Source organism: Rattus rattus, chromosome 13 (genome assembly GCF_011064425.1).
Source record: "Rattus rattus isolate New Zealand chromosome 13, Rrattus_CSIRO_v1, whole genome shotgun sequence".
Taxonomy (NCBI): Eukaryota; Metazoa; Chordata; class Mammalia; order Rodentia; family Muridae; genus Rattus; species Rattus rattus.
Window position 1 is genome coordinate 2,550,719 of NC_046166.1, and position 15,195 is coordinate 2,565,913.

Consider the following 15,195-nt stretch of genomic DNA (forward strand, 5'->3'; position numbering starts at 1 on the left):
TAGGACCATAAGATGCTATTCCTCTGAAACGCTTACCTCACGAACACTGGCCCAGTCTGAAACTGGGCCAGGAATGGAGTACTTTGGTGAGAAAATCCTCCAGGCCTAGCAGGCGGCAGCAAAAGCGAGGCTTGCCACGATCGGCGTTTGATAGTGGCAGCGCAGCAGAGTGAGGGTGATGCTGGTGTGACTTCCTAACTCCAGAGCAAGTAGAACAGTGTTCACAGTGTCATCCGATACACATTTAAAAGTATTCTGGATTACTTCTCTCAAGTGGTACTTTCTACAATTCTGGAAACTCTGCACTGTTAAGGTAGACATCATTCAGTCACTTGTGGCTTGTCAACACATTTGCAGAATTGCTTAGTGTAGTTGAAGAACGGAACTTGGGGTAGGGAGATAGCTTAGAAGTAGGGTGCTGGCTGGCATGCATGAATAAGGCCCTTGCTTCATCTTGTGCAGCAAGGAAACAAAGGTGTTGAAGAATGGAACTGTGTTTAATTTTACATTGGTGAGTTAAATCCGAATAGCCCTGTACAGCTAGCAGCTGTCGTATTATGCAATACAACTCTTTGCCACTCTATTTTATACCTAAAGAGCTGAATCCAGAAATGTTAGCTGCTTCATTGTTGGCATATGACTAAACAGAGTAAACACAAGTCTAGAATGAAGATTATAGGAGCAGAGAGGAAACAAGAGAGAAAGGGGGGTGGTTGAGACTTTGTAGTGAAATTAATTTGTTACAAGAATAGTCAATAATAATAGTCACTAATAGTATTAAATGTAATGATCTCTAAGCCAAGGAACTTGAGATAAGGTAGTTTTAATGGTGATGATGATGATGATGATGATGATGATGGAGGAGGAAAAGAAAAGAATTTGAGAGATAGGATGTAATTGGTAAATTCAGGTTTTGAACATATTTGATAGAACAGGAAATGTTTTAGAGTAAAGAAGTTAGGGAGGCATCATAAACACAGGGCTAGACTAGGATTTTTTCTGGCTTCCATCCATTCATGCCTTTACATCTCAACACATCTTTTATCTGTAAACAGATCAATTCTATCTAAATTTTAAAATATTTGAAAAATATTTGCCTTTAGCTTTGCCTTATGAGCGGAGAAATCATTCAAATGTCCCCTCAAATGAGCCTCATCTTTGAAACAATGGACCTTTCACAGGCTTCGGTAAGTTCGTAATATATATATAATATTCAGTTTATAGTTTGTTTATTCGTTTATTGAATCAAAGTATTTTATTTTGTGTCCTAAGATGGACTTAGCACTGGATAGACAGATGGCTAGGATGGTGTATGTTTAAGAAGGAGGAGCACATGCTAATGAATAATCTGAACACACAGTTACATGTAAGTGTGCTCAGAGCATGGGGCGGGGACTGAGTATCCATGGGAGCCATGGCAACAGGAAGACCTCAGAAGATGTTTTGCTGGACCTAGTTTTGCAGAAGATTCAAGACTTCTTCAGGGAGATTAGTTAGGTTTGGCTATTTCAAATCATGATCGGAAGATGTCTAAACACGAATAGGTACAAGATGCCTAGGGACCTGACGAGAAATAGTTTTGTGTACTGGAAACACGTAGCATGTTTTAGAGTATTAAAAACAGGCACGTATGACCAACATCCTGAAAGGACGTGGACGTACTCGCTACACTGGTCAGGGACCACTCATGGAAAAGCGATCGTTTTTGCAAATGGAAAAGGAAATGCGTGCTTCTTCTGCAGCCAGCCACCGTGAGTCGCTGCGGCATGATTTATCTGGAGCCTTCACAGTTAGGATGGGAACCAATTGTGGCCTCATGGTTGAACTCACTGAACGAGCCTCTAAATGAACTAGAGCACCAGAGTCTGCTGAAAGAGCTTTTCAACTGGCTGGTGCAGCCTTCTCTAGAATTTCGCAGGAAGAAATGCAAGGTAATTCTCTGTCTGACTCTATCTTCTGAAGATTCTGTTCTACTCAATTAAATTTACAGTCACGACGCTGGGATGAACAAAGTCAGTTTTTCTCTATCTTTGTTTTTTATTTATTTACTTATTTACTATTTGTTTGTTCATTGACTTTGGCCTTGAGCCCACTATGTAACTGAGGAAGAACTTGACCTTCTGATCCTCCTGCCCCCACCTCCCGAACTCCAGGTCATAAGCATCTTCCTTCCTTCCATCTACCCAGCCTTCTTTGCTTTTATAATGCTTAAATTACAAATATCTTAAAAGCTTAAATTTAGCTAGAATATTTGTATTAAATCATAGTTTCTGGACCTTTAAAAATCCCAAATACTTCTATACATTTTTAATTATTTTATTTATTATATTTTTATTTCCAAATGTTGTTCCCTCCTCCCAGAATTTCCATTTCATCTACCTCCCCTTTGCCTCTGGGAGAATACTCCCCTCTGACCCCCTTCACACACACTCCCAGTATCCCCCTTCCCTGGGGCATCAAGCCTTATAGGATTAGGTGTATCCTCTCCCACTGAGGACAGACAAGGCAGCCCTCCGCTACATATGTGCCAGGGCCACAGACCTGCCCATGTATGTTCTTTGGCTGGTGGTTTAGTCTCTGGGAGCTCTCAGAGCTCCAGGTTAGTTGTACTGTTGGTCTTCCTATGGGGTTGCCATCCCCTTCAGCTCCTTCAGTCCTTCCCCCAAACTTTTCAGTAGGGATCCCTGACTTCAATCCAGTGGTTGGCTTTTGTAGTAAGATGTGGTAATTTTTTTTTTATTTTCGTCAGTTTCTGTTATGTCTCCCTTTTCATTTCTGATTTTGTTAGCTAGGATTCTGACTCTGTGCCCTTTAGTTTGGCTAAGGGTTTATCTATCTTGTTGGTTTTCTCAAAGAAACAGCTCTTAATTTTATTGATTCTTTGTAGTGTTCTCTTTGTTTCTAATTGGTTGCTTTCAGCCGAGTTTGGTTGTTTCCTACGGTCTACTCCTCCTGGGTGTGTTTGATTCTTTCTGTTCTAGAGGTCTCGGGTGTGCTGTTAAGTTGCTGTTGTAGGATCTCCCCAATGTTTTTATGCAGGCACTCAGTACTATGAGTTTCCTCTCAGCACTGCTTTCATCGTGTCCCGTAAGTTTGGGTATGCTGTGCCTTCATTTTCATTAGATTCTAGAAAGTCTTTAATTTCTTTATTTCTTGTCTGACCAAGTTATCATTGAGTAGAGAATTGTTCAGCTTCCATAAGTATATTGGCTTTCTATTGCTTTTGTTTTTATTGAAGACCAGCCTTAGTCTGTAGTGATCTGATAGAATGCACAGGATAATTTCAATTTTCTTGTATCTGTTGATACAAGACTGATTATATGGTCAATTTTGGACAGGTACCATGAGGTTCTAAGAAGAAGATATATTCTTTTGTCTTAGGGTGAAATGTTCTGTAGATATTTGTTAAATACATTTGGTTCATAACTTCTGTTAGTTTCTCTACATCTCTGTTTAATTTCTGTTTCCATGATCTATCCATTGATGAGAGTGGGGTGTTGAAATCTCCCACTATTATTGTGTGAGGTTCGATGTGTGTTTTGACCTTTAGTAATGTTTCTTTTCTAAATGTGGGCGCCCCTGCATTTGGGGCATAGATGTTCAGAATTGAGAGTTCATCTTGGTGGATTTTTTTTCTTTTATGAGTATGAAGTGTCCTTCCCCATCTCTTTTGATAACTTTTGGTTGAAAGTATTTTATTGGATATTAGAATATGGCTACTCCAGCTGGTTTTGTGGGGACCATTTGCTTGGTATCTTATCTTCTATGGCATCTTCTATGCCTGAGATTCTGTCTTCCACCTCACTTGTGTTCTTGGTTATGGCAGACCTCATGGGAGTCAGGTAGGCTGTGGGGTAGGGAGCAGGCATTGTATTTGGCATATGTTCTGTTCTGGTGGAGGTATAGACCAGAAGGATGATCCTTCCTATATTTTATAAAATGTTTAAGTGCTAGAGAGATGCTCAGTGGTCAAGAATACACACTGCTCTTATAGAGGACCTACATTCAGTTCCCAGCAGCCATATTGCGTGGCTCACAACTGTTTATAACTCCAGCCCCAGGGGTTCTGATGCTCACCTACACTCAGATACTAGCAACACGTACTATAGCATACATAGATTTTAAAATATCTTAAACACATGTCTTTATACACTCACATGAATGTTTGGTATTTTACAAACTCTCTTTATGCTGTGCTATTTTATTAAGGCTTTCAAAACAAATTACTACAAATGTGGAGTCTTAAATAACAGAACCTTACTTTGTCGTGGTTCTGGAGATTAGAACTGGCATCAAGGTGTTGGCAGAGCTGTGCTTCCTTGGAAATACTAAGAAAAAAGTCTTCTGGTGGCTCCATTCTGTGGCTCATGGCTACGTAACTCCAATCCCTCCTTCCACTTCTCATGCCTTCTCTCCATGGCATTTCTCTGTGGCACTTGGGGTCTAGCATTTCCTACCAGTTGGATAGTACATAATGATGTCCTCATCTCCAGATTCTCAACCACATCTTCATAGATCTTTCGTCATAAATTCTTGGTATTATAATATAGAAGAGTCTTGAAAGACCAGCATTCCGCAACAGTGAACACACTTAGCCAGATTTAAAATAATATACTGGATGCAGAAAGATACTCAATAGCTTCTCATCTTAAAATATGGTTTTAAAAAGAGGAAAGCTATGGAATTTACCAAACTAGACAGTTCAGATTACAAAGATTATTTATGGTGACTTCATAGAGAAAATAAAAGTTCTTAGCAGTATATCAGTTTTAAATCTCTAATACTGTAGAAATAAATAATGCAAAATAACTCCATCTTTGCAGGTAACAGGTGAGGTGATGGATTCTCTTTTCACAGCTGTCAGGATTTCTATATGTGGCCAGTTCTAAAGTGCACATGGTTTATTTTCTCCCCGGTGATGGTTTTATGTGTCTTTCCATTGTTCTCCAACCATCTCCTCACCTCAGCCTTTCCTGTAGAGTAGCCTCAGTTCTGACCTCATCCCCTGCCTGAATCGTTGGAGAGCATTGATCTGGTGCAGTCTACATCTTACAATGAGAGTGAAGACTAAGTGCTCACCCGTCCTGCTTATTCCCTACCTTACAGTCGTCCTTTGGAGGTTTCTTTCTAAAATGAATGCACTGCAGCCCACGTCGTCACCCGCCTTCACATCCTGCAGGATCTCCTGAGGAGTCTGTATCGACATACCCTGCCTTACACATTCTGCCCACCTCTATTTACTTAACCTTTATTTACCTTGAACATTCAGTTCAGCTGCTGCTGCTTCTCTTTTCTCAGGTTCCCTGAAACTAATTTCTGGGCCTATTTCTACCCCAAGTGCTACAGCAACATATCTCTTCTGAGACCGGCTCCTTTATATAATAATCCCACTTATGCTTTTCCTGTTTTGTCTTAGAGCCACTCCTTTTCAGGGACCGTGTCTCGTATGTCTACTTCTCCCAGCTTGCTCTATGACTAAGTATATGATTAGTCTTTCATCAATAGAATAAATAACTGAATGGATGGCTCTAAGAGGCTTCATTTCTGCTACTCTTAGAACATCATTTATTCTCTTGTAAACCATGTTACCATTTGTCAGAGGACTGAGGATAAGAATACATCATGTACAACTTTATTATACACTAAACCAAACTCAAAATCTTTGAGAAATGTTTTTATTGTGCCCACAGTTTATTTTCTGTAAGTTTAGATGTCATTAAAAACATATCAATACTGTATATGTTCTTATTTATTTTTATTAAGTGAAATATTTTCATTCATTTCTCCTCCAAGTAAGATGGAAAAACTTTAAAAAATTTCATTATTTTCCCTTTGCAGGAATTGATCCCTACAGGTAACATCAATGCGGTTGTGGCACTCACGCGCCTCATTGAAATCCTGCTCTGTACTGTGGTGGAAAATGATCCCAGTAGCAAGCACATCCGTGTCTGGATTATGGTTGGTTTTATATTTCAAGTAGTTTTAAACACAAAATAAAGTATGGTTATAGAAAATAATGTTTGTGTGCAGAAAGACCCAGAGCAGGTTCTGATGACCGCTAAAGAGCAGCTGAGGGCACTAGGTTGGCCCAAGCTGGTATTCTGAGTCTAAAGCAACTCTAAAGAAAGTAAAGAATGTCAGAGTGGATCAAACTGTGCTATTCTTTATGGAATGCCGTATGGGGGCTGTCCTTGATGAGGTGGCACAGGATTAAACTCACTTGCTTTGGGGTAATTGATTTTTGTCTTAGTGCTAAGCAGAAATATAGGCAGCCTAGAAACTACCCATGAAAGACTGGGGGAAGATATCCAACCAGATAGGTGGATACCAGCAGAACCCATGGAGAATTCTTTAGGACACAGCAGCAGTAGTCTTTGTTAGTTAATGCCTGGAGTTCAAAGAAGACCAAAGACAATGGCAGTACTGCACAGAAGCTACCAAGGAGAGAGAAAAAAATGTTTTGCTTTAGTTCCACATCTTTTAAAAAATTAATTAATTAATTTACATACCAAACTCTGTCCTCCCTCCATCTCCCCCTCTCCTTCTTCTCTGAGACAGTGAGCCCCCCTGAGTATCCCCCGAACCCGGTGCATCCTCTCCCACTGAGGTCAGACAAGGGAGCCCCCAGACAAGGGGAATGAACACCTCAGTCGGGCTACAGCCTAAGAGAGAGCCCCTGCTCCAGTTGCTGGGAGGCCCCACATGGGGACCGAGCTGCACGTCAGGCCTTGTTCTGTCCCACGTGTGCTCTCTGGCTGGCGTCTCAGTCCCTGAGGGCTCCCAGGGTCAGGTCAGTTGACTCTGTTGTCCTCCTGTGGGGTTTCCATCCCTTTCAGGGGCTTCAGTTCCTTCGCCCAACTCTCCCGTGAGAGCACACAGCCTCTATCCAGTGTTTGGCTGTGGGCATCTGCGTCTGTCTCAGTCAGCTGCTGGGTAGAGCCTCTCAGAGGACAGCCATGCTAGCTCCTGTCTGCAAGCACCATGGAGCATCAGTAATCGTGTCAGGGGTTAGCGCCTGCGCGTGGGATGGGTTTCAGGCTGGGACAGTTACTGGTTTACCATTCCCTCAGTCTTGGCCCCATCTTGGTCCCTACATTTCCTTTAGACAGGACACATTTTGAATTGAAAGTTTTGTGGGGGGGGTATCCTTTTCCCTCCACTAGGGGGTCTTCCCTGGCTACAGGAGGTGGCCTCTCCAGGTTCCAAGTCCCCACTGTTAGGCATCTCGGCTGAGGTCAGCCACATTGACTCCTGGGAGCCTCCCCCATCCCAGGTCTCTGGGACTTTCCCGAGATCCCTATCCCCCATGCCTGGCCCCGGCAGCTTCAGATTTCAAGTCATTCTCTTGGCCTTCCGGCGCTCGCTCCTGTCTTTCCCCATACCTGTTTCTACACCCTCCCCTCTCCCACCAGTTCCCTTCCTTCCTCTGCCTCCTGTGACTATTTTGTCCCTCCCCCAAGGGTGATTCAAGCATCTTTGACTGGGTCTTCCTTCTTCTTGAACTACTTTGAGTCTGCCGGGTGTTTCATGGATATCCTGTACTTTATGGCTAATATCCACATATCAGTGAGTCCTTTAGGGTCTGGGTTACCTCACTCGGGATGATATTTTCTAGTTCCATTCATTTGCCTGCAAAATTTATTATGTCCTTGTTTTTAATAGTTGAATAGTATTCATGCGTAAATGAACCACATTTTCTGTATCCACTCTTCGGTTGAGAGATATCTAGGTTGTTTCCAGTTTCTGGCTATTACAAATAAGACTGCTATGAACATGGTGAGTGGAGCACACGTCTTTGTGGTATGGTGGAGCATCTTTTGTGTATATACCTAGGAGCAGTATAGCTGAGTCTTCAGGTAGAACTATTTCCAATTTTCTGAGAAACTGCCAGATACCAGTTTGCAATCCCACCAGCAATGGAAGAGTATTTCTCCTTTCTCCACATCTTTGCCAGCATCTGCTGTTGCTTGAGTTTTTGATCTTAGCCATTATGATTGGTATAAGGTGGAATCTTAGGGTTGTTTTGATTTGCATTTCCCCAATGACTAAGGACATTGAACATCCCTTTAAGTGCTTCTCAGCCATTTGAGATTCCTCTGTTGAGAATTCACTGTTTAATTCTGAACCCCATTTTTTAAATTGGGCCATTTGTTGAGTCTATCTTCTTGAGTTCTTTGTATATCTTGGATATTAGTCCTCTGCCAGATATAGGGTTGGTGAAGATCCTTTCCCAATCTGCAGACTGCCCCTTTGTCCTATTGACATTGTCTTTTGCCTTACAGAAGCTTTTCAGTTTCATGAGGTGCCATGTATCAGTTGCTGATCTTAGACCCTGAGCCATTGGTGTTTTGTTCAGGAAGTTGTTTCTGCACACACACACACACACACACACACACACACACACACACACACACACACACACACACACACACACACACACACACACACACACACACACACACACACACACACACACACACACACACACACACACACACACACACACACATACACACACACACATACACACACACACACACACATAAACACACATACACACACATACACACACACACACACACACACACACACACACACACACACACACACACACACACACACACACACACACACACACACACACACACACACACACACATACACACACACACACACACACACACACACACACACACACACACATACACACACACACACACACACACACACACACACATACACACACATACACACACACACACACACACACACACACATACACACACACACACACACACACACACACACACACACACACACACACACACACACACACACACACACACACACACACACACACACACACACACACACACACACACATACACATACACACACACACACACACACACTTATATGCAAACAGATAACTAAAATGTAATATGATTTTTTAACTCTAGAACTCTGTCTCAGACATCTCCTGTCCCCGACTTCCAGCCAAATCTAACCTCCTGCTTTCTGCCTGCCTTCTCTCCTTCCACCCTTCACCAAGGTGTTATGTCAGGTTGGTTTATCCCTTTTCTCCTTATGTTTGGAGTTGTCGTTTCAGAATTTTCTTTTCACATTCTTCTACATTATCATTGTTTGCTTTTATATAATTGTTCCAGGAATAGTCTGTCTATATGTAAATTTCTGTACCTCCAGAAAGTTTTTGTTCTCTTGATAAACCTGAACCCCCCAACAATGGTTCAGAATCATTTTATGACTTATGTAGATGGATCCATGAATGAAAATTTGAGGATAATTTTTAGCCAGATTTTTTTTTACCATATACATTGAATACAAGGCAAAAGGGATATTTTCCAGTCAAAGCAGTCCTCCAGCCACCCTCAAGGCAACTATTGTTAGAGCCTCACATAGCCCTGTAATGACATTTTACATATATAGTCTTTCCTGTGTGTGTACTTTATATGTGCCAATTTACTATATTTACTAATTTGCACCTTACTTGCTGTGTATCTTGATTTTTCCATGTCAGCATGATAGTTACATCATTTTTTAGAGCTGTATATACATTATAGAGTGTGTGTAGCATACTCTAAGTACCAGAATGCCTGTTGAAGAAATAGTAATGTAACAAATATTTTATGCATATGTCATTGTCACTAGTAGAAATTTATTTGAGGATAAATTAAATAAACGTCCCTAGGCCATTTGTGTAGGCATTTAAGTTTTCTAGCACTATTGCCAAAGAAACAATTCTTTATAAGACTTATCTATACTCAGTTCTATTTTTTTTTGTCTCTGCATGACCTTGTCAAGTACTTTAAACAGGTCTTAATATATTAAATTTTAGCTGTTTCTCCTAAATGTTCTTTGAAAAGTAATTGCTATAATCTTTTCCACCAACAGGCCACCTTTGTATTCTCTTTGATTTGGTCAGTTGGAGCAAGTTGTGATACAGATGGTCGTCTTGCTTTTGATAATTTCCTACGGTTACTTGTAACAGGAAAAAATGACAAAGCCCCAATGCCAGTCTCCATCAATAAATGGGAATGCCCATTTGATGAAAAGGGCCTGGTCTACGACTACATGTATGAGGTATGACCTAAATATGTATTAAGATAAAATGTGAACCACGAAAGTCTGGGTCGACTTGCACAGCGCCAGCATGCACAGCGCCTGCATGCACAGCGCCTGCATGCCCAGCATCTGGGATTTCATCAGAGGGTTAGGACTCTCATGGAGAGACGCTTAGTCCAGTCTCCTTACGTCTCCTTGTAGAACTCGTACTTGTATTTTATGATGCCGTGTGCAATTTTAGAGCACTTTTCCACTCCAAAAGAATTCATCAAAGCCTTCTTTCAAACAGAAAACATTTCACCTGTCATCTTATTCATGCAAATTAAATTTTACAACCATAAGATTTAAGTAGAACCTCGGTTATAATTCTACCTGAATTAAAGAAATCTGGAGGCAGAACTCAAACCCAACCAGCAGTGGAGAACTAACTCGTTCACCTGCAAACACAGAATTTTAAGAATTTGATCAGAAAGTTTATCTTGATTAGTGCTAGTAGAAAGTCAGTGAAATAATCTCTAAACAGTGAATATTTCAGTAGCACAAGCATGTTTTCTAAAAACTGAAAGTAAATATCAAAATCCAGTTTAAATAGGTAATTGCCACTGAGAAAGAGAAAGTGGAAGTGGAGAACTATTCGTTTTCTTAACCTATATTGTTTTGTTATTCGAGACTGAGTTTCTCTGTGTAGCCCTGGCTATCCTGGAGCTTACTTGGTAGACCAGGCTGGCCTTAAACTCAGAGATCTACCTGCATGCACCACACCTGGTATCATTTTCTTGAATTAATAAAACTTTTAACTCGAAAATACATGTTTCTAAAACTTTAGTATGACCCTAAAAGTTTTTTTTTTTTTTTAATGAGTTACTAGGCGGCCAATGAGAAGCCAATGAGTAGAACCACTTGGCACACAAGCTTGAATATCCGAGTTCTGCCCTGTGTGTCCCACAGAGGACGTCCAGGATGGATTCCCCAGAACTGTCCTCGAATCTTCACATGCATGTCATGGCGTCTGATAGAACACCAGAAATAAATTCTTAGCGCCAGCTATAACCCAGGAGCAGGTGCTAGACACCTACTGCTTTGCCAGGAATTAACTCTTATAATTTGATAGGTGACCTGGGCATCGACAGGGGGAAGAGAAGACTTTCAGGAGAGACAAATAACAGTTGAAGCTGTTACTGACGAGAAAGCACGCAGCACAGTCAGCCGGTAGTTCAAGAGAACCTCAAGACTTTCCTTGTTAATTCCATCTGCTGATTACCTTAGCTGAACAGCAGCCTAGATCAAAGAAACAAAATGGCAAACAAACAGAGTTCTCAAATGATGTTTTATTTTTACTTAGAGTGCTGTTCATTTACTCCAAAAAACACGAAAGATACAAACCAAAATCTAGCAAGTTGTAACTTAAGTTACACTAGGATGACTTTGAAGTACTCAGTATATGCAAAAGACCATATTAAAGGCATTTAGGGATGATTAGATAGTAAGAGGATATAAATTCAGCCAGCCATTGTGGTGCATGCCTTTTGTCCCAGCAATCAGAAGGCAGAGTCAGGTGGATCTCTGAGTTCAAGGCCAGCCTGGTCTACATAGCAGGGCTATCTCAAAGCCTAAAGGACACATAATTAGGTTTGTTGAGTTTATGATAAACTGATATTTAAATTCTTTGAATTGTGATAGACTGATATTTATATTCTTTGAATTATCATTAAAATTGTATTAATTGAGTAGTAGATTCATGCTTATCTATTAATCTGCTTTGTGACTTAAGATATTACTTATATTTTATATGGCTTATGATACTTCATTATAAAGGAGGAAAACACTAACATTTTTAATTTGAGGGTTCATTTACAATATTTTAAAGTTTTTACGTGTACTGGCGTTTTGCCTGACGAATGTGTACGTGCTGTGTGCGTGCCTGGTGTCTGCAGAAGTAAAGGGAGAGCAACAGATCCCCTGGGACTGGAGTTACAGTTGTGAGCCAACGGATGAGCTCTGAAAAATGAATCTGGGTCCTCTGGGAGAACAGCCAGAGGTCTTATCTGCTGAGCCATCTCTCCCTGATTTAGGATTTCTGATAAAACTTAACTTTTCAAAGCCACAGTAAGTCCCTTTTCCAGTGCTAATGATCCAGGAACATCGGCTCTGGTTATGAGTGTATGTCCTCTCCATGTTGTCTCAAGCTGCAGGTTTTTACTGAGCAGCTGCCTGTTGCCCATTTGGATCTATCCCTCTACAAACTACACGTTTTTTCCTTTCCCCATCTTTCAACTAAGTTAACTTTTCCTCGTCAATTGATAAAAACTCATTGTGTGCTATAGATGCCAAGTTTTATCTAAGGCTCAAGCTTTAGATAGCAAATGGTCTAAATGTTGGAAAGATTCTTTCAGATGTAACAACTGTACAGTTACAGTATTCAAAACATATTCTCTTCTAGTTAAGAAACCGAGGTCGCTGGATCCATTGGAATGACTTAATTAAAAGTTCTGATATAGAAGACAGACGTACCAAGATTCAAGATATTATAGTCCCTACAATGGACACGATTAGATATACTTTCCTAATGGATTTGAGCATTTCCCATGCAAAGTAAGAAACTCTAAACATGAGTTCTAAATGTAACAGTGCCTTTCCAATAAAACGTCAGCCTGTTTTAGAGCAAACTTTGAAGTCATGGTTACTGAGTTTCAGGCAGCTGAGACAGGGTCTGGGAGCTAATTAACATGTTTTAAATGACATCTAGTGTTATTGGAGAACCTAGAATTCAGCTTTTTTTTTTTATTACTCCAAGATTTTAACAGAACGATAGTTCATTGCCTCTGAAGTCACCAAAACTCACTTGCAGTGCTATTACTGAAAAGCTTTATACTTTTGGGTAGGACATGGCTCAGTCAGGAAAATCCTTATTTCATAAGCATGTGGAACCAGACTCCATATAAAAAACAGTGAGTTCAGGTTGGTATAAAGCCAGAAGCATGGTGCACACTTGTAATCACAGCCATAGCGAGACGGGAGACAGACAGGCGTATGGGCCAGCTAGCTTCTTGTAGCTCCTAGACAAACTTCCAGGGAAGAACCCTGTTTCAAACAAAAGGAGGAAATGCCTAGGATATCACCAAAGTTATCTCTGAGCTCCATACATGTTATACCCGTGCCTACCTACTCATCAATATACACTTACACAGAAGGGTGCACAGACAGGAGCGTGCACACACGTGCACACACACGTGCACACACACACACACCCACTCACACACACACACACATGCACACGCACCCACTCACACCACAAGTTTATATATTTTACATACGGGTTCAGTGCCTCCAGGCTAGGAGGGCAGTGGCCTCAGGCTTGCATGGCGAGTGCTTTTACCTGCTGAGCCATCTCCTGGGCCCTTCTTTTACTGGTCTCTCATGCACTGCTGTAAGCATGGGGAGTATTAGAAAGAAATGACTTGACTACTGTTTAAGGTTTTTAAAATATGTATTTGAGTTTCCTTCCATAAAAATGCTTTTCTACCATTTTGGACTATGTCACTTACTGTTTCCATAAAGGCCGCTGCTTTTTGTGGGTCCCACTGGCACAGGAAAGTCAGTGTACGTGAAGGATAAGCTAATGAATCACTTGGAAAAGGGAAAGTACTTTCCTTTCTATGTTAATTTCTCCGCACGGACCAGTGCCAATCAGGTTCAGGTGAGTATAAAGCCAGAAAATTGGGCTTATAGTTATTATACTTTATCTTATTTGATAAATATTAAAGCATTCAAAGCTCCACATTAACCACGAAACTTTATAAATCTGTGAATCAAAAGATAACACTTTTATATTAGCACTTAATTAATATTTGTCACTTCCTTCTATACTCTACTCTATGGCTTTTAGGGGCACTTGCTGCTCACAGGATTGGTCCAGCTCAATTTCTCTTGATCCCAGCCAATAGATTTGCCCTAACTACAAAGTCTTGCAAAGTTACAATACTGTAGAATTTTTTAAGTAAAGACTTTTGGTATTCAGTTTTACAATGGACAAGCAAGCTTTTTTAAAAAAATATCTGGAATAATGCACACGCCCAAATCCTAGCACTTGGGAGGCACAACAATTCAAAGTGCAGAGAAGGGTTTCAACAGATGCCATCTAAAATGATGCTGGGTTTACAATTTAGTATCAAGTAAGAGTAACTCATAAGGAACACACACGTAACAATGCTTGTGCTCAGTTACTGACTCCATGCCGTGGACACTGTTCCGATATTGTCTTAGACAATAGAAACAACAGCGAGGCTGTCACACTGTCATACGTAACTATGCCTCTGTCTTTTTACATTTTTAGAACATTATTATGGCTAGATTGGACAAAAGGCGTAAGGGAGTATTTGGACCACCTATGGGAAAGAAGTGTGTAGTGTTCATAGATGATATGAATATGCCTTCACTGGAGAAGTATGGAGCCCAACCTCCTATCGAGTTATTACGCCAGTTTTTTGACTGTGGACATTGGTAAATAATTTAAAGTTTTAATAAGCCATGCTAAAGTCATAGCTCATTCTGTACTTTAGTTTTTCAAAGCAAAATGATGTTTCCCAAGTTATTTACAGAAAGTGATTATTGGTCAGATTGTATATATAGAAAATGTGGAAGGATTTCTTCTACACTTGTGAAACTGCTTATAGCTGAGTCTCAGCTTCATAATACATCCTGGGAGAGTGCAGAGATTTTTCTCGTGTATCTTTTGCCCTCACAAATGCATTGCTCACCACCCTTCTCTGCAGATGGCAGGCGCCTCCCAGTTCCTAAGCATGAATCGATACTCCATTGTAAGTCGGAGTTCTTAGTATAGAGCTCGCTTTTTGTTTAATATGGTCTATGAATGTAGAAAATGTACGGTGTCACTCACTCATAATTTTGATGCCATAATTTGGAGAATTCTCTACAGCTTTATGCTCTGCACTGTTTTCCACTTCCCCTGACACTCACAGGCCCCTGGCAGCCAATGATCCTTATAGTGTTTCTACAGTTCAGCCTTTCCCATAATATTACTGTGCTAGTGAACGTTTAGTTGCCCGAACAAATACCTGAGACAATCAACTTACAAAAGAAAGAGTTCATGCT

General features: G+C 40.7%; 1 protein-coding gene across 1 annotated transcript in view; it reads left to right on the forward strand.

Moving 5' to 3' along the window:
- Dnah12 (dynein axonemal heavy chain 12) overlaps positions 1-15,195 on the forward strand; it is a 151,962-nt gene that overhangs the window by 65,457 nt on the left and 71,310 nt on the right. The window contains 7 exon segments of the mRNA XM_032919024.1: positions 1,104-1,187; positions 1,743-1,931; positions 5,839-5,958; positions 9,913-10,101; positions 12,524-12,675; positions 13,642-13,780; positions 14,417-14,583. Of these exon segments, the coding sequence (XP_032774915.1) occupies positions 1,104-1,187; positions 1,743-1,931; positions 5,839-5,958; positions 9,913-10,101; positions 12,524-12,675; positions 13,642-13,780; positions 14,417-14,583 (1,040 nt within the window).